The sequence below is a fragment of the Rhinopithecus roxellana genome, chromosome 14, assembly GCF_007565055.1.
Source record: "Rhinopithecus roxellana isolate Shanxi Qingling chromosome 14, ASM756505v1, whole genome shotgun sequence".
In the NCBI taxonomy this organism is placed as follows: Eukaryota; Metazoa; Chordata; class Mammalia; order Primates; family Cercopithecidae; genus Rhinopithecus; species Rhinopithecus roxellana.
In genome coordinates, this window is record NC_044562.1 from 105,452,715 (window position 1) to 105,478,868 (window position 26,154).

At 37.5% G+C, this 26,154-nt stretch overlaps 1 protein-coding gene across 8 annotated transcripts in view; it reads left to right on the forward strand.

Annotated features, from left to right (window-relative positions):
* The window catches only part of BAZ2B (bromodomain adjacent to zinc finger domain 2B), a 331,981-nt gene that overhangs the window by 264,161 nt on the left and 41,666 nt on the right, over window positions 1-26,154 (forward strand). For 7 of the 8 annotated variants that reach the window (XM_010379122.2, XM_030916307.1, XM_010379128.2 and 4 more), the window contains 4 exons: window positions 965-1,039; window positions 1,843-2,086; window positions 9,917-9,979; window positions 11,460-11,604. In XM_010379122.2, coding sequence (XP_010377424.2) covers window positions 965-1,039; window positions 1,843-2,086; window positions 9,917-9,979; window positions 11,460-11,604 — 527 coding nt within the window. Of the gene's footprint in view, window positions 1-964; window positions 1,040-1,842; window positions 2,087-9,916; window positions 9,980-11,459; window positions 11,605-18,348; window positions 18,403-26,154 lie in introns of all 8 variants that reach the window. The other variant, XM_030916305.1, reaches the window with a different exon arrangement.

The window sequence follows — 26,154 nt, forward strand, 5'->3', positions numbered from 1 at the left end:
ACTTGGTCTTATTTAAAAGTCAGAGTTCTCACTCTAGTTACTAAGAGTTCTCACTTGTTACTAGTAACATATTAATACCAACATATACACTAGTATTCAAGATTTCTGAACAAATTCATGTTCATCGTGTCCTTGTTATTCATTATTTTACAGATTTTTAACAACTTTTAGGCCTTCACCTTTCTAGTAAAAGGATCAATCCAAATATTCAGAGTCATGCATTTCTACGAGTGTGGAAATTTTAAATTTTCTGTGCTCATCTTAGCTATGATATTGTATTAGTGTAATTTTTTGTTTGTTTCTGCTATTCACTGACAGTCATCCCAAAAAATATAATAATATTCACATCTTACAATTTTATGGAAGAATAAGTTCATTTAAGCATGAGCATGGTAACAAATAGTAATGCTGAGTGGCACACATTGAAAACACATACACCCAAATTCAGTGAAAATGGTACACTACGGTTTTTACCTTAGAAAGAAAAAGCACCCCTATTTGACTTTACCAGATATAATATTCTTAGTTTCTGTTTGGTTGTTTATACATATACACTTAGATAGTGTATATGCATATGTATGTATGTGCACTTACGTAAATATCCATGTGTGTTCTGGTATCCTGCTTTGATTTTGGAAATTATCACATCTTAAATACATGCAACAAAACTTGGAATGCTGTCTTTCTAAGGCAGTTGGTGCATAGTTTCTTTCTTGGTTTAAGATAGAAACCACAGTGAATTTTCTAATACTAATGTTGTATCCATTGGAGAAGTTACCACTTTTCAACATATGTATATACATATATAAACACATACATATATGAACATGTATATGCATGAGGTCAATTGTATCATTTTTACTTACTCAAAAATGCATTAATTTATGTATCAAATTTATTGCATATCAAATTAGTGCATTGCATAAATTGATTAATTTATATTTTTTAATTCTTGCATTGGCAGTGAAATCGACAAGAACATTGATTATATGTCAAACTTGAGGAGAGATAAATGGGTGGTAGAAGGTAAACTCCGCAAGTAAGTCCTGTTTTATTAAAGTTAATGTACTGTTTTCTTTTTATACAAATTCCCAGTAAAGCATATGAATTGCAAAGATAGAATTTAAACTTTTATTGTCTAAAGAAAAGATAATGCTCAATTTAGATGGGATATAAAATTAATAAAACTCAGGGGCAGAATTTGCAGTGGACAAAAGATATAATGAGATTCATTGAGCTTATATTCTTCATACTTAGAAGAAAGTCATTTTCTCTTTTTTCTTTTAAACAAGTCAAGCAATTACATTTTTCTAAGATTGTGGTTGCTATTAAGTTGCTTTTATCACAAATAGAGTGTTTGGAACTGTAACTTTTTTTCTTAATTGCTTTCTAATTAAAATTTGCTTTTACGAAATCTAACTAAACTTATTCAACATTAAAACTTAATTATCTTCCTGCCAGAAAATATCATGCAGAAATTACTCCTATGTTAAGAGGTTCGTTTCTTTGTAGTAATTTGAATTGAAATTTATTCAGTCAGTTAGTATGGGATCAGAAATTATTACTCAACCGTTGTTAGAATTCTTCTTTTCAGTTTTCATCATTTTTTTAATGAGTCTAATTCCAAAGAGATATCCAGCATAACTCTTGAAAGTTAATGCATCCTGTAATTTATGGAAACATTTCTTAAGTTTCCTAATTCTGATTTTTTTAACATTGGTATATTGCTTAACACAAAAGAAATGCCATAAGGTATTTTTGCATACAACTCATGTTTTGCTCTTTTAAAAGTATATTGAGAAGTCTTTTTTTCCATGTCATCACTTTTCGTAATATTTAAAGGCTCAGAATCATTCATGCTAAGAAAACAGGCAAAAGAGACACTTCAAGTGGCATTGATCTTGGAGAAGAGCAGCATCCCTTGGGCACACCCACTCCAGGACGCAAGCGAAGAAGGAAGGGAGGAGACAGTGATTATGACGATGATGATGATGATGACAGTGATGACCAAGGTGATGAAGATGATGAGGACGAGGAAGATAAAGAAGACAAAAAAGGAAAAAAGACTGATATCTGTGAAGATGAGGTAATCAAATTTAGGTTGATTTTAAGACAACTAGAACTGCATAACATAGTTTTAAAAACAGAATTTGGAGTCAGATGGATTTGGCTTTGAATTCAGTTTTGACATTTACTTGCCTCAGTTTCTTCATCTGAAAAACAAATATTACAATCTGTATTCCATAAAGATTTTTGTGATGGTTATATAAATATTTCATAGAATGTCTATACATAAAAGACACTAAGACTTAATTTTAAAAAGTTTTTTTTAATATAATTACTTGAGAATTCTCCAAAGAGATATGCAGATTTTTAATTTCAGGTATTCTGTTTCATTCTATTAACATACTGTGTTACATTTGTACAGCGCTTCATGCCTTTAAAAGTGTTGTCAGGTTTAGTGAAAATAATGCATTCCTCAGACACTTATTACTATTTCTGTAGTTCTAGGTATTTTTAATCAAAGACAAATAAGGCACTGAACGTCCCATTTCAATTTACAGTCTCACTGAGGAGGATTTGCAAAAAGAAAACATAATGTGTTAACTGCTTTGAGAGGGGTATTGACAATGTGCTACGCGGATACACCTTAAGAGCATTTAGATTTTCTGAGTGATAAACTCCCACAAAGAGTTTCTGGATCCATCAGCTGAGGCTATAAGCTGAGCTGAATATTAACCTGGGTAAAGGTCTAGGGAAGAGTGTTCCAGGCAGAGAATTGCATGAGCAAGGGGACAGAAACAGGAAACCACAATGTGCTTTAAGGGGATTGCAAGTGCTTCACTGTTACTGGAGTCTCATACGCAACAATGATGAACTAGGATCTTTTCCTTTTTTAGTGGCAGGAAGCCACTGAAGGGTTATAATCAGAGAATGGCATGGTCAGCATTAATTTTTAAGTTACTCACTCTGGCAGCTATGTGAAAGAAAAAAGGTGGGGCAAAATCAGAGGTGCAGAGATACGTCAGGAGATACTGCAATGGTTTAGGTGAGTTGTGAGGGGTAGAAACTAGAGCAATGGTAGTTGGGATGAGGGAGGAAATGATTTAATAAATATTTAGGAGGAAGAATGGGCAGGACTTGAAGATAGAAGGTGAACCATGTAGGTTGATAGAGTGATAGGATTGATTTCCAGCAATCTGGTTTGGAAGACTTCATGCTATGGTTGCCATTAACCAAAATAGGGAAATCAGGAAGAGAGTAAATACATAATTGGGGGCAGGGGGAGGTAAGGGAACAGGTAATTGAAGACAGGAAATGATGATTTATTTTTGGACTTGCTGAGTTTGAGGTACCTGTGTATAGAAACTCAGCAGTCAGTTAGATTTAGGAATCTGAGGCCTGAAGAAGAGTTCACTCTTAGAAATATAGATCAGGGTGTTATTATCACGTAGATGATAATTTAAAATCACGAAGTAAGTAAGATTGCAGGGGGGGATTGGTTTAGTGAATAGAGTAGTGGACTGAGGTTGGAACCTCAGGGATCATCAGTATTTAATAGGAGCCCACAAGGCTCCTTGTTCAAGAAGCAAAAGCAGACAGGTTGGAGATTTCTATAATGAGTTGGAGGTCCCCAAGACCACCTTCAGGTTCTGTGATTCACTAGGATGATTCACAGAACTCAGCATATACTTGTGCTTATAGCAATGAATTACTACAGTAAAAGGAAACAAAGCAAAATCAGCAAAGAATGTATGGGCAAAGTCCAGAGGAAACCAGATACAAGCTTCCAAGAGTCATCTCCCAGCGGAGTCACACAGGACAGGCTTAATTCCCTCAGCAACAAGTTATCACAACAAGCATGAAATGTTATCTACCAGGGAAGCTCATTAGAGACTCAGTGTCCAGGTTTTTACTGGGGGCTGGTCGTGTAGGTACCCTCTGTATAGCATGTGCCAAAATATCAGATTCCCTGAAGAAAAGCAGGTATTCAGCATAATCCACATTGTTAGTGCAAATAGTACAGGTCCGTGTTAAGAGCTCATCTTAACCTTCCCAAAATCCAAGTTCCCATATGCCAGCCAAGGACGAACCTGGTAAGAAGGTCTTCCAGAGGATACCAGTCAGGCCTGCTATATTAAGTCTTTTCTACACATGTAATAATAACAGTAATCAAGAAAATCAAACATTGCAAAAAGGAGAGTGATAAACAATGTTAAAGCAGTAAGAGGCTAGTGTGATGTGGACCTAAAATGTTGATTGAATTTGGCAACATAGAGGTCATTGGTAACCAGTGTCAACACAGTTTTTTTAGAGGGATGAGCACACCTACCAGGCTGTAATTGATTGATTACAATAGAAAGTGAGAAAGTGAAGATGACTGTTTCAAGCATTGTGTCTCAGAAGACAGGGAGTTCCTAGAGAGGAGAAGGAGCCAAGGATTTTTCAGATGTTAAAGACTTGAGATGATTTTTGATGGAAAGAAAAGAGTCAGTAAAATGAGAGAAGGGGATTTAAGATGAAAGAAATTTAAAAAGCACAGTGCTATAAAGTTCTAAAAATTTTGGAGGGGCTTCAATCAAGGTGAAGGAGCTACCTTTGAAGAGTAGGTCAAAGGGAAGAAGGCAAGGTCATAGAGGGATGCGTGTGTGTATGTATGTATTTGAGTTTAGGGAAAGCTACCATAAGTCATGAAAATGGACATGTATAAAAGGTTGAAGTTCACCTTTTATCAGAAAAGAATGCTAGATAGGGCTGTGGAATTGAACTCAAAAAACAACATACAGCTAACCATTTCTTCTGCTCTCAATGCTAAGGGTACTTAGCTAAGGAAGTCTAGAAAGAACTCTTTTCCCTTCTTGCATCAACTCAGTAATGCTGGAGAAATAAAGCTTAGAGAGATGAATTTATCAGTGGAATGTGAAAGAAAGCTGAGAGATGAATTTATCAATGGAATTTGTGAAAGTAGTATCTAGTTGACACCAATGATAATCAAATCTATGAGTGAATGTAGAACTTATAATATGCTATGCAGTTCTCTTTCTTAAGTAAAAATATCATGAGTACAAAATGTTGTTGTAATTTCTTCCTTTCCAATGTTATATTTTAAACCAGAATGGTAAAAATTGTTAGAATGAACTTTTCTTTCTTGTTGTTTAATTTTGGTAAAACATTTAACATGAGATTCACCCTCTTAAGAAATGTTGATAAGTATACTGTATACACTATTGGTAACTATGGGCATGAGGTTGTACAACAGCTTTCTAGAACTTTTTCATCTTGCATAACTGAAACTTCACACCTATTAAATAGTGTGTGCTTCCTCCCAGCCCCTGGCAACCACCATTCTACTCTCTAGTTCTATGAGTTTGACTGTTTTAGATACCTCATATAATTGGAATCATATAGAATTTGACTTTCTGTGACTGGTTTATTTCACTTTGCATAATGTCCTCAAGGTTCACCCATGTTGTTACATGTGGCAGGATTTTTTAAGGCTGAATGATATTTCATTGTATCTATATATCACATTTTGTTTATTCATCCATCCATCAATGGACACTTGAGTTGCTTTCACCGTTTGGCCATTGTGAATAACATTGCAGTGAATATGACAGCACAAATACTTCAAGATCCTGATTTCAGTTCTTTTGAATAAATACCCAGAAGTGGGATTGCAGGATCAGATAGTTCTATTTTTAATTTTTAATTTTTTGAGGAACCTTTATACTGTTTTCCATAGTGGTTATACCATTTTACAATCCCACAACAGTGTATGAGAGTTCCAATTTCTCCATATCCTTGCCAGCACTCCTCTCTCTCTCTCTTTCTCTTTCTTTTTGAGAGTAACTACCCTAACAGGTGTGAGATGATATCTCATTGTGATTTTGATTTTACATTTCCCTGATTAGTGATGTTGGATATCTTTTCACATACCTGTTGGCCGTTTGTATGTCTTCACTGCAGAAATGTCTATTCAGGTTCTATGCCCATTTTAAAAATCTGGTTATCTGGTTTTTGCTATTGAGTTGTAAGAGTTACTTATATGTTTTAGATATTAACCCCTTATCAAATATATGGTTTGCAAATGTTTTCTCCCATCCTGTAGGTTCTCTTTTCAGTCTGTTGTTTCCTTTGCTATGAAGAAGCACTTTAATTTGATACAGTGCCACTTGTCTATTTTTGCTTTTATTCCCTGCATTTTTCATGTCATATTTAAGAACTCATCGTAATGAATTTAACTTTACTGCTTTTAATAGTACCAATCTGAAAATGAGTCTACATTGAGATTCCTTGCAGAAATAATTTATTTCATAATATTGTACTTTTGAAACTACCAAATTATGTACATTCATCTCTGACAAATAATATGAAGGGCATATAATTTGAGTATCAGAAGTGTAATTACCCAAACAAAAGATAACATTTATAAGCAATCTGCTTCATTTGGCAAGTGGAGCTGTTTCCATAGCAGGAATTAAGCCTTTCTGACCAAAATTAATCACCTTTTCATAGGATTAGTGGCCTCTTTTAGCACTTCACATTATAAATTGTTTTCAAGTGTTAACTCGTAAGTTCAATAACTTGGACAACTATGTACTGAGATTTTAGTTTATTCCACTGTATAGTTATCTCACTAAACTAGAACTTATTTACAGAAATTATTTTTTTCAGTTGGTTTCTTTTTTAACAGAGAACTAACAAACCATACATTTTATTCTTTACACATAGACTATTTGAAAATCATTATTAAAGTTTTAAAGGAGATGTGTCATTTAAGGTAGTATTTCACTTTTTTTTTTTTTGAGACAGAGTCTCACCCTGTCACCCAGGCTGGAGTGCAGTGGCGCGATCTCAACTCACTGCAACCTCCGCCTCCTGGGTTCAAGTGATTCTCCTGCCTCAGCCTCCCGAGTAGCTGGGATTACAGGTGCCCGCCACCACACCCAGCTAATTTTTGTATTTTTAGTAGAGATGGGGTTTCACCATGTTGGACAGGCTGGTCTCGATCTCAACCTCATGATCCGCCCGCCTTGGCCTCCTGAAGTGCTGGGATCACAGGCGTGAGCCACTGCACCTGGTCGTGTTTCACTTTTTTATAAGTGTTGAATTATAGAGTTAAATAGATTTTAGGATTTCACTGGCAAAGGTAGATCTTGTTAGTAATGTGAGAAAACAATTTCACAATTTTATGAAGTAATAAATATTAGGACCTAAGAAGTCAAATTAACATTTCATGTTAAATGATTTGACTTGTTCTTTATAATAAAGAACTGGCAGACACATCAATTTCCTATATAAGTAAAATTTTGACTACTTAATGAAACTGATAATTTAGGCACATTAGTTCTCAAAAAATAGATTTGACCTCTCAGTTAAGTTTTAAGTAGAGTATTGGTAGTTACCTTCCTTAAAGGACTGATTGCAGGGAGGTTTTCTTATTGAGACCCTTACGATCCCTTTCGATTAGAAGATACTGCCCTTGACTAGATCATAGCACCTTTATCTCAAAGAGGATTCCCTCTTCTCCTCACTCTTCATTCCTTCATTCCATAGAGTTGTGTTGAGACCTATGGGAGTTGAACCTTACAAGTTGGCCTGTGAGAGGTTATGTGGACAATTAAACTCTGACATGTGGGAACATATAATGACACTCTTTTTTGGTTGGGGAACTGTGGTATAGATTCTGTGTTCTTAGTTTTGTTGTTGCTGCTACTGCCATTCTCTCTGTTCTTCCAAGTTTTTTTAATCTCTGAAAATTTTAAGTACTCTTAGCCAAAACTCCTTTAAATAAAACTTTAAGAGACATTTTATTTATTTCTTTTTGCATTGTAGGAAGAGTCTTAAAAATTGCAGTTAGGTTATTTGGGCTGATACATGGCATTTTCAAATATTTGATATCTTATTTTGAATATTTATTGATTGAATTGTATTTTTGCATGAACAGATTATCAGACATTTGTCCTACTGATCAGAAGATCACTTTAGAATCTATTTATAAATATTCACATAAGAGTCAAGATTTAAGAGTTGTTGAGCTAGTTATCTTTTAAGGTTTCTTTAAATTCCAGATAGAATTCATGTTACTGTTAGCACAAATAATGTGCCTGAACACCTTTGTAACTTGGTTCCCTAAATTTGGGTAAGGAGTGGATGAGTGAGAGATAGTGGTGAAACTATGGCAGTCTTTTTTTCACTTTGTTTTTCATTGGGTAGGTAGCCATACTAGTCAGAAATACATGTTTGTGTGTGATTGGTAGCAGTGTGGCTTTTTATGAATGCTGATAGGAAGTAAACATCAAAAACAAGTTGTTATTTTTCTTTAATCTGAGCTGTACCTCCGTCTTCTTATTAAAGTAGGAACACTGTTGGTTACTTTCAGACCTGTTCTTACTTAGTCCTCACAAAACCTTCATGTAATAGGTAACATTATCACCAGATTTACAGATGAATAGCCTTACAAAGGTTAAGTAATTTGCCTATGTCTAGTAGTGCAGCTAAAATCCAAAGAAACCCATGTACCTTCTGTTCATGCTTTCCCTCTAAAATTTGGAGATAGTTCTTCCGTTGTCATTTTCTAGAATGAAAAATTTCACGTAATTACTTACAAACCTTCCATTTATGCAATTAGTACTATGCATGTTAGGAATTATTTTTATTCTAAAAGCTCAATGTGTTCAAGTATAACTAATCTTCTTCCCTTCAAAAATAACTCCTTCAGTTGATGGTATCAGTATTTTTCCAGTCTCCTAGATTTAAAACCTTAACATCATAATTTATTTATTCCATCATCTCCCTTGCCCCTCTGTGCCACGTATTCATGAGTTGACAAGACTCAACAGCTCTGTAACTATGTAGTATCTCTTACATTCATTTGCTTTTCTCCATCTTTATTTCTTTTACCCTAGTAAGAACCATATCCCTCCTTCTCTAATCTGTTAGCTAGTTTTAAACTAAAACTAGTCTGTTAGCTAGTTTTAAACTAAAACTAGTCTGTTAGCTAGTTTTACCAATTTTAATCCCTTCTCTGCTCCAGGCCATCTTAAAACTATTGCCAGAATAACCTTTGAAAAGCATAGTTCAGATGTTTAACCCTCCCTCAAAGGATCATTTTGTTAACTGGCAAGTATTTACAGGTCTTCAAAGCCTTAAACTCATCTTGCCTCATCTTCTACGTTACCTCTTTATATACCTCTCATGTCAAGACATGAGACCTGTCCTCTTTTCTCTGATGGATGCATTTCTAACCATTCTTTAGTAGCTAATTAAAACATGACTTCTTCTATAAAGCCTGCCTTGGTATACATTTCTACTAAAAGTAATCTTACTCTGCCTTGAACTTCACAGGTTTTAATCACTACCTCTCTTTGAGACCCTTATACTTTTCCTGCTTTTGGGGGAGTTTATTGTGTGTGTGGTTTGTTATGTTTTGTTTTGTTTCTTTTGGGGATAGGGTCTGCAGGCTGGAGTGCAGTGACATGATCATAGCTCACTGCAGCCTTGAACTTCTGGGCTTAACCAATCCTCCTGTATCAACCTCCCAAGTAGCTGGAACTGTAGACACAAGCCACTAAGCTGATTTTATTTTTTGTAGATACTGGGTCTGACTATGATGTCCAGGCTGGTCTCAAACTCCTGGCCTCAAGTGATGATCCTCCCACCTCAGTGTCCTAAAGTGCTGGGATTACAGACATGAGCTACCATACCTAGGTTTTTGTGTGTGTGTTTTTTTTAATATAACATTTTATGTATCTCTCTACCAGATTATTAGTTTATAGGAAAGAACTGAGTCTTATACCTTCTTATACAGTGCCTCTTCTAGTATTTTGCATATAAGAGACTTTCATTAAATATTTACAGATTGAATAAATAAATCTTAAAACAGATAAATGACACTGTATTTTCTTATGTATAGGATGAAGGTGACCAAGCAGCAAGTGTTGAAGAGCTGGAAAAACAGATCGAAAAACTGAGTAAAGTAAGCACTTTTCTGATTAACATTTAACATCTTCACAGTGTTTTAGAAATCTACATTGTATGGGGATTAGTTTTTCTGACTGCTAAGCAAAAACTAGCTTTTGGGGAGTAATTTAAAATGAAGATTCTGGATAGCATTTTTGTCACAAAAAAAATAAGATGAGGAACTCTAGAAACATTCTTACAATTGAACTTTACAAGCTTAATGCCAAGGTTAAAAGCCTGCCTCTTAAAACATGATATAGAACTTAATCAGAGCCTAGAAAGAAAATATTCTATATTCTTCAGCTCTTCATATAAATATGAAATATCAATTAAGGCATAGTTTTATTTCTTGGAATTAATTACTAAAAAATTCAGGTGAATTTCATAGTGACAGTTTCAGAATCTTAGGTCTTATTTTATGTTTGTGTATTTGTGGGTTTTATTTGCATTGGATTTGTAAACTGTACGTATTTACATACTTCTCATTAAAGAGAAGTGGTTTACGCCTATAATCTCAGCACTTTGGGAGGCTGAGGTGAGAGGATTGTTTGAGCCCAGGAGTTTGAGACAAGCCTGGGCAACATGGCGAGACCCCATCTCTATTTTTAAAAAAATTAAAATAAAAATAAATACTGAATTTCATAGCATTAGTGAAATTTAAGATGAGCTTTTTATAAGAACAAAAATGAGTTTTTTAAAGGTATTATGACATGCCTGTGTATGGTATTAATGTTAGATTCTTCACAGACTTATCCCAAAACTTAATTATATGTTGTCTAGGTTTACAACATGAGTGTAAAAATAGCCAAATACAGGTTTAGCCAATTACATATATATTATTTGGTTTTTGATTTGCTTTGCTTTTCGAAACAGTCTTGCTCTGTTACCTAGGCTGGAGTGAAATGGCATGATCACGGCAGCCTTGACCTCCCAGGCTCAAGTGATCCTCCCGCCTCCGCCTCCCTGGTAGCTGGAACTACAGGCATGTGCCACCACGCCCAGCGGATTTTTCATATTTTTTTTGTAGAGATGGGATGTCACTATGTTGCCGAGGCTGGTCTCTAATTCCTGGGTTTAAACGATCCACCCACCTCGGCCTCCCAGTGTGCTGGGATTACAGGCATGAGCCACTGTGCCTGGCCTATGTGTATTATTAGTTACATATTATAATCAATAAGAGTTGAATTGAACCAGTTTGCTTTGGCTCCATAAAATACTTGATCCCATTGTTTATTATCAAGTAAAAGGATAAGTTTTATTTTATCAGGTAACTTATCTTTTTACTCCATGGCAACAAAAATAATTATCCTTAAAATGATTTCTATCTTTATAAATGTTACTGAAATTGAAGTCAGACATGAATATTTAGCCCTTTTGCTCTTTTTCCATTAGTGAAATTTATGTGCTTAAAGGTATAAAAGTATAAAGTTACTTATACATTAATTTTTAAAGTATTTAACATCCCAAACCTAATTATATGTACCATTTTTTAACAGCAACAGAGTCAGTACAGAAGGAAGCTCTTTGATGCCTCTCACTCATTGCGTTCAGTGATGTTCGGCCAGGATCGTTACAGACGCCGGTACTGGATTCTTCCCCAATGTGGGGGGATTTTTGTAGAAGGCATGGAGAGTGGTGAAGGTAAGAACTAATAATCCGATACAAATTGTTAAATAAGAAACTATGTATTTATCTGTTACTTCTTCAATATATTTTATGTTCCCATAATCAATCTTTGGTAAACATATAAAACCTTAATTCTCATTCCTTTTGAACTCATAATGCCCCTTCACTGATCCACACTTCCTCCTAGCCCTTGATATTTCTTTGCTACTCTTTCTGACATCAGACATAAGCTGTTCTTTCTTTCTTTTGTGGACAAAGACTTGTATTTGTATCTATATTACCTTTTATAGCTGCTGCTCCATTTCTCTTTCTTCCCATTGTCAAACTTCCCAATAAGTGGTTTATTCTTTTAATAAGCATACATCCTGACAGTAACCCCCTGCAGGTAACTTGCTTAAATCTAAGATCATCATAATCCTCATTCCTTTTCAAATCTTGTTAATGTGTGAAGTTTGTGATCACTTCCTTCTCCTTCAAACTTCTTCCTTTTTTGAATTTTGTGTTACCGCAAATTCGTGACATTCTACCTTTAGACTTCTCTCTCTGGCTCCATTTCTGTTACATTAACTAGCAGAGTACATTGTGCATTTATGTGCTCAGTAAACCTTCTTGGATTTAACTTTTCAGAACTCCATGTCTGGACATTTTCAAATGCCAAATTCTGATGGGGACAAAAGTGTTATGTTAGTGCTTATAGATTTCAAAATGGCTATTGACTCATGTTGGTATAAGGAAGCAAAAATGTTTTTACATTCTGAAAATCTGTAAGCACTAACATTAACACTTTTGTCCCCATCAGACATGGAAGAAAAAACACATTTTTGAATGCCTGCTATGTGCTACACATTTCTAGGCACTGCAGGAGACACAAAGCTGTATAAAATAGAATCCATGTCATGTTTATAGTCCACTGGGGAGAGAAGACTGGCTAATCATATAGATGACTCTAATAGAAAATATAAATAAAGCAGTTGCTTTTAAGAGTTTTGTTTTTAGTAATGGGATCACGATTTTTTAAAATGAAAATGTTAATACAGAATCTCAACATCTGACAAAAACGAATTGTTCTGATTGATCTACTTGGGAGAATTTTCTAGCTTATACAAATAGACCTCTGTTCTATATACTTGCTTTCCGATTCAATAGTGACCCCAGAGGCATCTCTAATGATGTTAGGATTCTGCAATAAGAGTAAGCTCAGAACCTATGAAAGCAAAGTGCCTAGAGGGATCAAAGCTGAGAAACATTATGTACCTTACTTAACATTTTGTCATAATGTTTGGTACAGATGGCCATCTCTGCCACTAGACTGTGAGCTCTTGGAGAGCGAGATTAATTTTGGCAGGGGAACTACACTAAAATAGATAACCTGGCAGCAAAGTATGCATTGGATTGGAAGAAGAAGTAAAGAAACTGATTGTGCAACCGTTACAATAACCCAGCTGAGAAGTAGGGAGGCCATAACCTCAGGAGCAAACAGGGATAAAAGGAAGACAGAAAGAAGGATCTTCAAGGTTGAATTGCTGTAAGAAATTATTGAATATGATGTAGGAAAGTGGAAATTAGAGATAAATTTAATGACTTAATTCCCAATAGAAAATTTGTGGGCTAGACATGATGGCTCACATCTTTAATCCCAGCACTTTGGGAGGCCAAGACAGACAGATCACTTGAGGCCAGGAACTTGAGACCAACCTGGGCAACATGGCAAAACCTCGTCTCTAGCAAAAAATACAAAAATTAGCCAGGTGCAGTGACATATGCCTATAGTCCCAGCTACTCTGGAGGCTAAGGCACAAGAATCGCTTGAACCCGGGAGACAGAGGTTGCAATAAGCCAAGAGTGCACCACTGCACTCCAGCCTGGGTGACAGAGTGGACACTGTCTCAAAAATAAATAATACATATATACATACATAATAAAAGTTATGATACTTTGGCCAAGCACGGTGGCTCACACTTGTAATCCCAGCACTTTGGGAAGCCAACGCGGGCAGATCACCTGAGGTCAGGAGTCCAAGACCAGCCTGAACAACATGGAGAAACCCCATCTCTACTAAAAATACAAAAAAATTAGCCAGGTGTGGTGGCGCATGCCTGTAATCCCAGATACTCGGGAGGCTGAGGCAGTAGAATTGCTTGAACCCAGGAGGCAAGCAGAGGTTGCAGTGAGCTGAGATCATGCCATTGCACTCCAGCCTGGGCAACAGGAGTGAAGATCCGTCTCAAAACAGCAGCAACAAAAAATTATGGTACTTTAAAATGAATTAGAGCAGTCAATAGGAGGGGTTGTTTGAAATGAAATTAAGTCAAAGTTTTAGTATAGGATCTAATTTAAAATGACAAAATTCTGTGTCATTTAGAAGTACAGAGGCTGGGAGACTTAAGAGCAGAGTTTTTTTTTTTTTAATGCCCAGGTAAGTGGCTTTTTAACCTTAGGTGTAATTCGAATCACCTGAAAAGCCTAAGAAAACGACTAATCTGAGCCCTACCCCAGACCAGTTAAATATTCAATATGATTAAGAGCCACGTTCTTCTTAATCACTTGGGCATGTAAACTTGAAGTATCTAGGACATCAACTTTCCTTCAAAGTACCTGAAATCAGTCTCTTTGCAACACTCCTGAAATCAGTTCTTCGTCATTGTATATCTGGATTATTACACCTCTCCTCAACTTCTCTATATACAATTCCCTCCTTCCATCACATTCTGTCAACATATCATGTCTCTGCTCTGAAACCTTAAATGACTCTATAACCTGTAACATGAAGTAATAAATATATACTTAGTCTGGCATTCAAGACAGTATACAATTCTGACCCCAAGCTATCTTTACACTGTTCTCTTAATGAGAATTCACCTAGTCCAATCTACTCACTCAACACATGTGTGTTCCTCCCCTTGCATCTTTGCCAAATCTTGTTTATTATAATAATAAACTGCTTTTCTTCTACCATCTAAATTTCACCCATCCATCTTGATCCAGCTCAAATCCTAAGCTTTTCCACAAACTTCCCAGCTTATTTAAGTGAACCTTTTAATATATGTGAAATTGAACTCCCAGAAAAGCAGATAATTAATTAGACCATTATTTTAGCACATTAATATATATACTATTTCCTTATTTAAATCTTATAATCTTTATCTGTACTTCTAATTTTCCATAGTGTTGGAAGGATAGTACTTTATATATCACAGGCACACTTAAAATACTTTAAGATTCAAATAAACAAATAAATAATGTCTTTATAAGGTTTACAAGAATAGCTTATAGGACACAGTTTTGTTTTTTGTAATTTTAGGTCTTTCAGATTAACATAGATTGAATTTACGTATTAGACCTCCTTTTCCATCCAGGCTCTTCTATGTACCCTCTCTGGACCCTGATTTCCCTTTCTGCAAAAAAAATATTAATAAGCTGTATATGAATTCTTTGGTTGTTATAAGGATCATGTCAGATAATGGATCTAAATGAACTACAAAGTGATATATAAATAGCAGTTGTCCTTTATACTCTTATTTGTGGTCATTGCAGAGCAGGGAGAAGTAGGGATAATTTTTCACTTAGTTTATTTTCTTCTAAAGTTTTTTATTCATTAATAGATACATTAATAGACATTAATGAAATAATAAGGGAATATATGTCTGCTATATTCTATGTGCTATGAACTTAATAGGTAATAGATTCCTTCTCTTTATCTTACAGCTAATTAAAATGAGGAAAAAACTCAGATGATTTATTCATCTAGTGTTTATTTGCACCTGTATTGTGCCTTGTACTAAGTGCTGTGGAGATGCAAAAGAAGACCACGCTCACTGGTTCATGCCTGTATTCCTAGCACTTTCGGAGGCTGAGGCAGGAGGATTGCTTGAGCCCAGGAGTTCACAACGAGCCTGGGCAACATAGCAAGACCTTGTCTCTACTAAAAATCATATATATATATATATATATATATATATATATATATATAGGCACCTGTAATCTCAGTTAGTCAGGAGGCTAACATAGGGGGATCACTTGAACATAACAAGATGCAAAAGAATCAGTTAACCTGTCCCTATCCACAAAGAGCTCACAGTCTCATTGGAAAGATATAACACACATGAAGACAAATAGACCATACAAGTGTTTAATATGAGCAAGTAGTGCTCTGACAGGCAAGGCTGATAAGGATCAGTAAGTGTCAAACTAGTAGAAGCTACCATAAATAAATAGGTGCTGAAAGTTAATTCAACGTGAACAATATACATTATTGTCATCATCTTATTTATTACTTTTTTTTTTTTTTTTTTGAGACAGAGTCTCGCTCTGTTGCCCAGGCTGGAGTGCAGTGGAGTGATCTTGGCTCACTGCAAGCTCCACTTCCCGGGTTCATGCCATTCTCCTGCCTCAGCCTCCCAAGTAGCTGGGACTACAGGTGCTCGCCACCACTCCTGGCTAATTTTTTTTGTAGTTTTTTAGTAGAGACGGGGTTTCACTGTGTTAGCCAGAATGGTCTCGATCTCCTGACCTCATGATCTGCCTGCCTCTGCCTCCCAAAGTGCTGGGATTACAGGTGTGAGCCACCGCACCCGGCTGCTTATTTATTCCTTTTAAAAGTTCCTTAAAAGTATAATGTGTTCTTAATAAAGAAAGGTTAGATTTAACATTAAATATACAAGTTTTTTAAAAATACTTATAATAACATTAACATCAATTAATATAATGGGGAGAAGATATCAGACATTGGATTACCTTCACAGAAGAATATTAATTAAATCAAATTCATGTTGTACAAGAGGCAAGGTAATATATACCACAAGCAATACACATGGTGCTAATAACAACAACGTTTATTAGTGATGATAACTTCAGAGCAGATAAATAACAGAGCACATGGGATCTCTGAGCCCCTACAGTGGTTCCATAAGGGTGTGCCTTGTCCAGTTGGAGACTGGACAAGAAACAAGATTACTCAAAGAGAGAAAACTCTACCTTCATACCACTGTATATTTTGAGGTTAGTCCAAGTCCTTCATTATTCTAAGAAACAACATATATCTCAAAGGACCTCTGGGCCTAGGAACAACACTAGGAAGTATGCATTACAAAGGACCAGGGTCTACATACCAAGAACTTTGAGAACAGCAGCTAAAGACCCTACTGTTCCTCTGCAGATCAGCTCAATGGCTAAGCAGGTTTGCTGATGGGTCTTGGGAACGAGAGAAGGAAGAGAGCCCCCATGGCCATTTAGCTAAGACTGAGAGTTTATTCCTTCTCAGTCCACCCCTTGACCCTTGGTGTGACTCACTAGATAATAAGCGTCCTCATCTGAAATAGAAAGCAATTAGATTTTAAATGGGGCCTTCAGTGTTTGTTGAGAGTGCTGAGTCATTATATAGCCAAAGAAATTCCAAAACAAACAATATACCACAGCATTAGGAGATACAGAGCTCCCCTGAGCAATCTGGCTGCATATCCAACTAACAGTTCAAAGCTATGCAGTTCTCTAATATTACTCAGGTCAAGGAAGCAGTGCTAATTTGTTCAGTGATATGATCCCAGGCTCTCTTAATGGTAGCGTTTCCCACAATAGCAATTGCGGGTCATACCCTCAGCTTCATAGGTGTCTATTCAAGGCAAGAGCCCTTGTACAAAGTAATGAGAGCCTGTATCCTTGACACCTGCGGATAGGCTCTAATGCTAGCACTGGAGAGCACTGCTGGGAAAGTGACCAGTGTCTTAGATTTTGAGTCACTATTAAAGGTCTCATAGTATTTCCAAAATGTGCAGTGTTATGTACAGGTGGGAGGCAGGGAAAGCATGCCTTTCACATAAGACTAGTTCCATTGGATTACAGAGGTTTCATGCTACATTTTATATCCACTTGGCATTTATGTTTTCCTGGGGTTAACATGCTGTTGGCACGCTATCAGACTCAATTGCAGGTCTGAAGTGGAAGTATTTGGTTGAGAGTTTTATGCTGCTTTGGGATACTCCTAATGTGGGACATGGATCCACTGGGAGCCAAGATGTCAGAGTACATGTTTCTCTGCACCTGAGAAGATGAATAGAGTTTTACACAGTATGACTAGTAAGGGAAGAATTATGGAGGGCCAGGGCAAATGAGAACTCTGGGAGTAGAATTTCCAGAAGGTCCTCCACAGTTGAGTATGTTAAGCATAACAAATCCCACATTGTGATAGCTTTGCACTGAGTGTCATTGTGTGGGATTGCTGCACAGGATTATTTGGTACAGTTTGTTAATATCTGCAAGAAAGGTGAAGAGAGAGTCATTCATGCTCCAACCACCCTTTCACTTTTTTTGGTCAGGCACCTTTATGCCCAAAGCACAGTCCATTATCATCTTCAAGGACAACATATATGGTCTGTTCTTTCTTTCTGGAACAGTAAATTCCACATGAAAGCAGGAGTTGTACTTTCCCACCAGAGATACCCTGTGGATAGAATATACTACATGGATATAGAGACTGCAGCAAAATCTCCCACTTGCAGAATAAGCATACAACAGACATTTAGAATGTTTGGAATAAAGAGAGAATCAAAGTTGCTCTTCTGTAGGTGTAGCTAGCAAGTGTCATCAGGAAGTCAGGAGGGCATCCAAGTTTGTATCCATCCATTTGTCTGTAATATGAACACACAAACCTCTCAGCCACCTGTTGAAATTATGACAGGTACAAGGAAAGAACTATTGAGGTATAAAAACTCAGGTCTTGGCATATCAAGTAAATTCTGTCTGTTTCTGCTTTTTGACTCCCAGGTGCCAAGGAACTTCACCAAAGTGGAGGGACCTTTATGAGTATAAACAGCAGAGGTAACCCAGACCAGACAATCTTACAGAAGTCATTGTTAAAGGGATAGGCACAGCTGTCTTTCAGAATGCTGTTCCACCATTCTCTACTGCCTGTGGATAAGAGGGAGCCTAGAATAGCCACTTAGTACCATGTTGGCAATACCATTCTACATGGTCCCATTGTAGAATGCCAGCAGCTATGAAAGCACTTTCATTGCTTGTGTCATATCTGGAAACCCCAATATATAACAGTATGCCTCAGTCTTGATAGCATGTATATTATCTGCAAATGCAAGAGACACAGTAATTCCAAAGGTGTATACCATTCATTAGCTGGAGGAGATCAAACACCCAAAAACTAACACATGCCATCAGTGTCTCTGCCTGAGACCAGTCATAGATCACTTGTAGTTCTAGTGTCAAACAGGGTTAGGCAAACGGGTTTGTTAAATTGTGAAATGGTGTTGCACAGTACCCCTGCCTGAGTCTGTTCTTGTATAAGAAATGCAACCTGTTTCACCTCTAGGTGTGCAACACTGTCACATGATGTCTGCCAACCTTGTAAGTATAGGTGGATTTTGGCAACATATCTGGCCAACAGTTATAGAAGCTACCAACAGAAGTCACAAAAAAAAGGTCTAACTAAGGGCAAGGCATGGTGGCTTATACCTGTAATCCTAGCACTTTGGGAAGCTGAGGTGGGAGAATCAGTTGAGCCCAGGAGTTCAAGACCAGCCTGGGTGACATGGTGGAATCACATCTCTACAGAAAAATTAGCCAGGTATAGTTCCAGCTACTCAGGAGTTTGAGGTGGGAGAATCAGTTAAGCACAGGTGTTCGAGGCTACAGTGAGCCACAGTTGCATCACTGCACTTCAGCCTCGGGGACAGAGCAAGACCCTGTCTCAAAAAGAAGAAAAGTCCAACTGACATGTCGATTTAAATACCCCACCCTGATAAAGGAACAACTAAAGTTCACGCAAAAGGTCCAAAAGCCTTCATAGTGATTGTAATTCTAATCTTTCAGCCATAGGTAACACGGACTCCAAACCCCAGTTGAGGAATTTGTTTGCCACAGCTCTTTTGCAGTCTGGAATAATAGATACTGGTCCTCCATTTCTAGCAAACCCATAAATATTGGAGGCTGTTCTCTTTTCCAGCATAATCATCTAGGGTACATGGTTAGTGATCCCTTGGAAGAGATTAAAGGGGAATGAGCTCACCCATATTTCTCCTTTGAGTTTGAAAGGGCTCAGATTAGGAACAAAGAATCTTGGCTTCTAGAGTTGACTCAAATTCATAAAGTGGAACTGATGACTAGGAGCATTCCCACCAGCAATGCCACTTCCAGAGTCAAGGTAATGCAGGGTATCTCCCTGTCTCTATGTCCTTTTCTGGAGAGTCTCGAGATTGTGAGATCTTCCAAGTTTGTGTGGATGAAGCTTAATAGCCCTCGTCCTCCCCAGGGACCTTCTTCACGTAATCTTCTAGTGAATCCACCTCTCCCAATAATTACTCAAGCCTGTAAACTATTCAGTATCATGTTTCATCTCACATGTCCCTTTTCCACAGTCTCAGTGAGTCTTTTAACTTTTTGAGTAGGACCACACTCCCACACTCAAGAATTAGGCCACCTCTCAATTTCTGTCTTATTCCTTCTGAACAATACCACATTTATTGGTGTGAGGGAGACTGCCTGAAGTTGGGCCCATCTGTCTATTCCTTCTTTTGTTCCTTCTATCTTTATATTTTGGGCAGAAACCTCTGCATCTCATAAGACCCTGTCTCTTTCCATTTCCGCCCCTGCTGTGGGGCTTGTATGACCTAAAAGAACTATTTCATGTCCAACGTTGCCTCCCAGATGAAGGAATAAAGTCAAAGCCGTTGTCTGCTTAGGAGGACCTGCTCTGATTCGGTCATCCAACATTCTCTGCACCGAGAGCATGTTGTTAGGGATTCTGTACTCAAATTCTGGATTTTCTTATAATTATGCTAACACAGCCGGTTGTCTCAGAGTGTGTCCAAGTAACTACGCTATCTGTGGATCTAGTCCGCTTCACATTCAAGTCTCAGGAAAATCACCGCAATGGTAATATGTATTACCCATGCTACCAAGCATCCAGTTTAGAAGCAGGGTGACAACATCAGCCCCAGTATTATTCGTCAACCCAGACTGCTCACTGTTCAACCAGGCCATGTGTTTCCCTTTACTCAGCTTCACTTAACACCACTGTTGTCTCCTAACCATGCAAGTTAGCAGGCCAAGCCTCTGCTATCCCTACAGTAGTGAACCTATTAAGAGCCTTGCTCTTGCTCTGTATAATGCTGGATCTCCTCCTGCTGGTGTTCCCATTCAGGCTTCTGAACACTGTGCCTCACAGTAACTGGCTTCACATACAGCAGGACCAGTTGCCTCATATTGTAGATAAACAGTGGGAATTTGTCCCACCTTCCCTTCTAGGGAGACTACCACACCCTTTCTAGTGCACCCTACCCCTTTGTACTCCTGAAAATCTCTAAGTTGATAAGGAGAAGAGAAAGAACTTAATTTCAAGCCACTTTATTACACTGGAAACCCTCTTTACCACTTGAGGGCTTCTGCCATTCTCAGGCATAGCTGTTGAGACCATCCTAACTGCCAAGTGAATGACCACTGTGCCCAGGAGAAATTATTTGACCCATGGGTTCTCTTCTTTCAGAAAGCCATGACATCGGGACTTTGCTGGGCACCAACTGTAGTACAAGATGCATAGTTACACAAACCACTGACTCACATGGTGCTAATAGCAACAAAGTTTATTAGTGAGAGTAACCTACAAGCAGAGAAGTAACCGTACACAGGATTCCCAGCCTCCATAATGAGTCCACAGGACTTGGACATGCAACAAGACCACTCCAAGAAATGAAACACTGTACCCCACACCTTGCTCTGTATGCATTAGTGTGAGAAAGAGTAGAAAGCACTTAATTTCTGAGTAATGATAAACATTATCAAGGGACTTTTGGGTTTAGAAACAGTGCTAGGACATATGCATATCAAGGGTAAAAGTCCACATAGGGAGGACGCTGAGAACAGTGTTGACGTCAGCTGAAGGCCTTCTGACCTGCTGCTGCCTCTCAGGGAAGTGGGAAAGAAGAAAGCACCCATAGCCTTCCAGCCAAAACCAAGGATTTTTTTTCCAGTTCAGTTCACTGTTTTTGTTTGTTTGTTTTTTGTTTTGTTTTATTATACTGTAAGTTCTGAGATACAAGTGCAGAACGTACAGGTTTGTTACACAGGTATTCACGTGCCATGGTGGTTTGCTGCACCCATCAAACCGTCATCTACATTAGGTATTCCTCCTAATGCTATCCCTCCCCCAGACCCTCACCCCACCAACAGGCCCTGGTGTGTGATGTTCCCTTCCCTATGTCCATATGTTCTTATTGTTCAACTCCCACTTATGAGTGGGAACATGTGGTGTTTGGTTTTCTGTTCCTGTGTTAGTTTGCTGAGAGTGATGGTTTCCAGCTTCATCCATGTCCCTGCAAAGTACATGAACTCATCCTTTTTTATTTCTGCATAGTATTCCATGGTGTATATGTGCCACATTTTCTTTATCCTGTCTATCACTGATGGGCATTTGAGTTGGTTCCAAGTCTTTGCTATTGTGAACAGTGCTGCAATAAACATACATATGCATGTGTCTTTATAGTAGAATGATTTATAATCCTTTGGGTATATACCCAGTAATGGGATTGCTGGATCAAATTGTATTCCTGGCTCTAGATCCTTGATGAATCGCCACACAGTCTTCCACAATGGTTGAACTAATTTACATTCCCACCAACAGTGTAAAAGTGTTCCTATTTCTCCATATCCTCTCCAACATCTGTTGTTTCCTGACTTTTTAATGATTGCCATTCTAACTGGCATGAGATGGTATCTCATTGTGGTTTTGATTTGCATTTCTCTAATGACCAGTGATGATGAGTATTTTTTTTCATGTGTCTGTTGGCTGCATAAATATCTTCTCTTGAGAAGTGTCTGTTCATATCCTTTGCCCGCTTTTTGATGGGGTTATTTTTTTCTTATAAATTTGTTGAAGTTCCTTGTAGATTCTGGATATTAGCCCTTTGTCAGATGGATAGATTGCAAAAATTTTCTCTCATTTTGTATGTTGAGTTTGTTGAGAGTTTTTAGCATGAAGGCTGTTGAATTTTGTCAAAGGCCTTTTCTGCATCTATTGAGATAATCATGTGAGTTTTGTCATTGGTTCTGTTTATGTGATGGATTATGTTTATTGATTTCCGTATGTTGAAACAGCCTTGCATCCCAGGGATGAAGCCAACTTGATCGGTAGATAAGCTTTTTGATGTGCTGCTGGATTCAACTTGCCAGTATTTTATTGAGAATTTTCACATCAATGTTCATCCAGGATATTGGCCTGAAATTTTCTTTTTTGTTGTTGTTGTGTCTCTGCCAGGTTTTGGTATCAGGATGATGCTGGCCTTATAACATGAGTTAGGAAGGAGTCCCTCTTTTTCTATTGTTTGGAATAGTTTCAAAAGGAATGGTAGCAGCTCTTTTTTGTACCTCTGGTAAAATTTGGCTGTGAATCCGTCTGGTACTGAGCTTTTTTTGGCTGGTAGGCTATTAATTATTGCCTCAATTTCAGAACTTGTTATTGGTCTATTCAGGGATTCGACTTCTTCCTGATTTAGTCCCGGGAGAGTGTGTGTGTCCAGGAATTTATCAATTTCTTCCAGATTTTCTAGTTTATTTGTGTAGAGGTGTTTGTAGTATTCTCTGATGGTAGTTTATATTTCTGTAGGATCAGTGGTGATATCTACTCTATCATGTTTTATTGTGTCTATTTGATTCTTCTCTCTTTTCTTCTTTATTAGTCTGGCTAGCAGTCTATCTATTTTGTTGATCTTTTCAAAAAACCAGCTCCTGGATTCATTGATTTTTTTGAAGGGCCTTTTGTGTCTCTGTCTCCTTCAGTTCTGCTCTGATCTTAGTTATTTCTTGTGTTCTGCTAGCTTTTGAATTTGTTTGCTCTTGCCTGTCTAGTTCTTTTAATTGTGATGTTAAGGTGTCTATTTTAGATCTTTCCTGCTTTCTCTTACGGGCATTTAGTGCTATACATTTCCCTATAAACACTGCTTTGGCTGTGTCCCAGAGATTCTGGTACGTTGTGTCTTTGTTCTCATTAGTTTCAAATAACTTATTTATTTCTGCCTTCATTTCATTATTTACCCAGTAGTCATTCAGGCACAGGTTGTTTGGTTTCCATGTAGTTGTGTGGTTTTGAGTGAGTTTCTTAACCCTGAGTTATAATTTGATTGCACTGTGGTCTGAGAGACTGTTAGTTATTATTTCCGTGGTTTTGCATTTGCTGAGGAGTGTTTTATTTCCAATTATGTGGTCAATTTTAGAATAAGTGCGATGTGGTGCTGAGAAGAATGTATATTCTGTTGATTTGGGGTGGAGAGTTCTGTAGATGTGTATTAGGTCCCCTTGGTCCAGAGCTGAGTTCAAGTCCCGAATGTTCTTGTTAACTTTCTGTCTCGTTGATCTGTCTAACATTGACAGTGGAGTGTTAAAGTCTCCCACTATTATTATGTTAGAGTCTAAGTCTCTTTGTAGGTTTCTAAGAACTTGCTTTATTAATTTGGGTGCTGCTGTATTGGGTGCATATATATTTAGGATAGTTAGCTCTTCTTGTGTTGATCCCTTTACCATTATGTAATGCCTTTCTTTGTCTTTTTTTATCTTTGTTGGTTTAAAGTCTGTTTTATCAGAGACTACGATTGTAACGCCTGCATTTTTGCTTTCCATATGCTTGGTAAATATTCCTCCATCCCTTTGTTTTGAGCCCTATTTGTATCTTTTCGTGTGAGATGCGTCTCACATGCTGAATACAGCATACCAATGGGTCTTGACTCCTTATCCAATTTGCCAGTCTGTGTCTTTTAATTGGGGCATTTATCCTGTTTACATTTAAGTTTAATATTATTATATGTGTATTTTGATCCTGTCATTATGGTACTAGCTGGTTATTTTGCCCAATAGTTGATGCAGTTTCTTCGTAGTCTTGATGATGTTTACAATTTGTTATGTTTTTGCAGTGGCTGGTACCGATATTTCCTTTCCATGTTTAGTGCTTCCTTCAGGAGCTCTTGTAAGACAAGCCTGGTGGTGACAAAATCTCTCAGCATTTGCCTGTCTGTAAAGGATTTTATTTCTCCTTCACTTATGAAGCTGAGTTTGACTGGAGATGAAATTCTGGGTTGAAAATTCTTTTTGTTTGTTTGTTTGTTTGTTTGTTTTGCTTTTCAAACTTTATTATTATCAATAAGCAACTTTATGTGTTATCACAAACTCTTCTTTAACAGTACTTTTCCTGGCTGTATACTATTTCCAAAAAATGACCTAGCTACTCTTTTTTTTTTTTTTAATTATGCTTTACGTTCTAGGGTACATGTGCACAACGTGCAGGTTTGTTACATATGTATACATGTGCCATGTTGATGTGCTGCACCCATTAACTCGTCATTTACATTAGGCATATTTCCTAATGCTATCCCTCCCCTTTCCCCCCTCCCCACAATAGGCCCCGGTGTGTGATGTTCCCCTTCCTGTGTCCAAGTGATCTCATTGTTCAATTCCCACCTATGAGTGAGAACATGCGGTGTTTGGTTTTCTGTTCTTGTGATAGTTTGCTGAGAATGATGATTTCAGCCGGCCGCGGTGGCTCAAGCCTGTAATCCCAGCACTTTGGGAGGCCGAGACGGGCGGATCACGAGGTCAGGAGATCGAGAATGATGGTTTCCAGCTGCATCCATGTCCCTACAAAGGACATGAACTCATCCTTTTTTATGGCTGCATAGTATTCCATGGTGTATATGTACCACATTTTCTTAATCCAGTCTGTCACTGATGGACATTTGGGTTGATTCCAAGTCTTTGCTATTGTGAATAGTGCCGCAATAAACATATGTGTGCATGTGTCTTTATAGCAGCATGATTTATAATCCTTTGGGTGTATACCCAGTAATGGGATGGCTGAGTCAAATGGTATTTCTAGTTCTAGATCCTTGAGGAATCACCACACTCTCTTCCACAATGATTGAACTAGTTTACAGTCCCACCAATAGTGTAAAAGTGTTCCTGTTTCTCCACATCCTCTCCAGCACCTGTTGTTTCCTGACTTTTTTAATGGTCACCATTCTAACTGGTGTGAGATGGTATCTCATTGTGGTTTTGATTTGCATTTCTGTGATGGCGAGTGATGATGAGCATTTTTTCATGTGTCTGTTGGCTGTATAAATGTCTTCTTTTGAGAAGTGTCTGTTCATATCTTTTGCCCACTTTTTGATAGGGTTGTTTGTTTTTTTCTTGTAAATTTGTTTGAGTTCTTTGTAGGTTCTGGATGTTAGCCCTTTGTCAGATGAGTAGATTGCAAAAATTGTCTCCCATTCTGTAGGTTGCCTCTTCACTCTGATGGTAGTTTCTTTTGCTGTGTAGAAGCTCTTTAGTTTAATTAGATCCCATTTGTCAATTTTGGCTTTTGTTGCCATTGCTTTTGGTGTTTTAGACATGAAGTCCTTGCCCATGCCTATGTCCTGAATGGTATTACCTAGTTTTTCTTCTAGGGTTTTTATGGTTTTAGGTCTAACATTTAAGTCTCTAATCCATCTTGAATTAATTTTCATATAAGGACTAAGGAAAGGATCCAGTTTCAGCTTTCTACTTATGGCTAGCCATAAATTCTTTTCTTTAAGAATG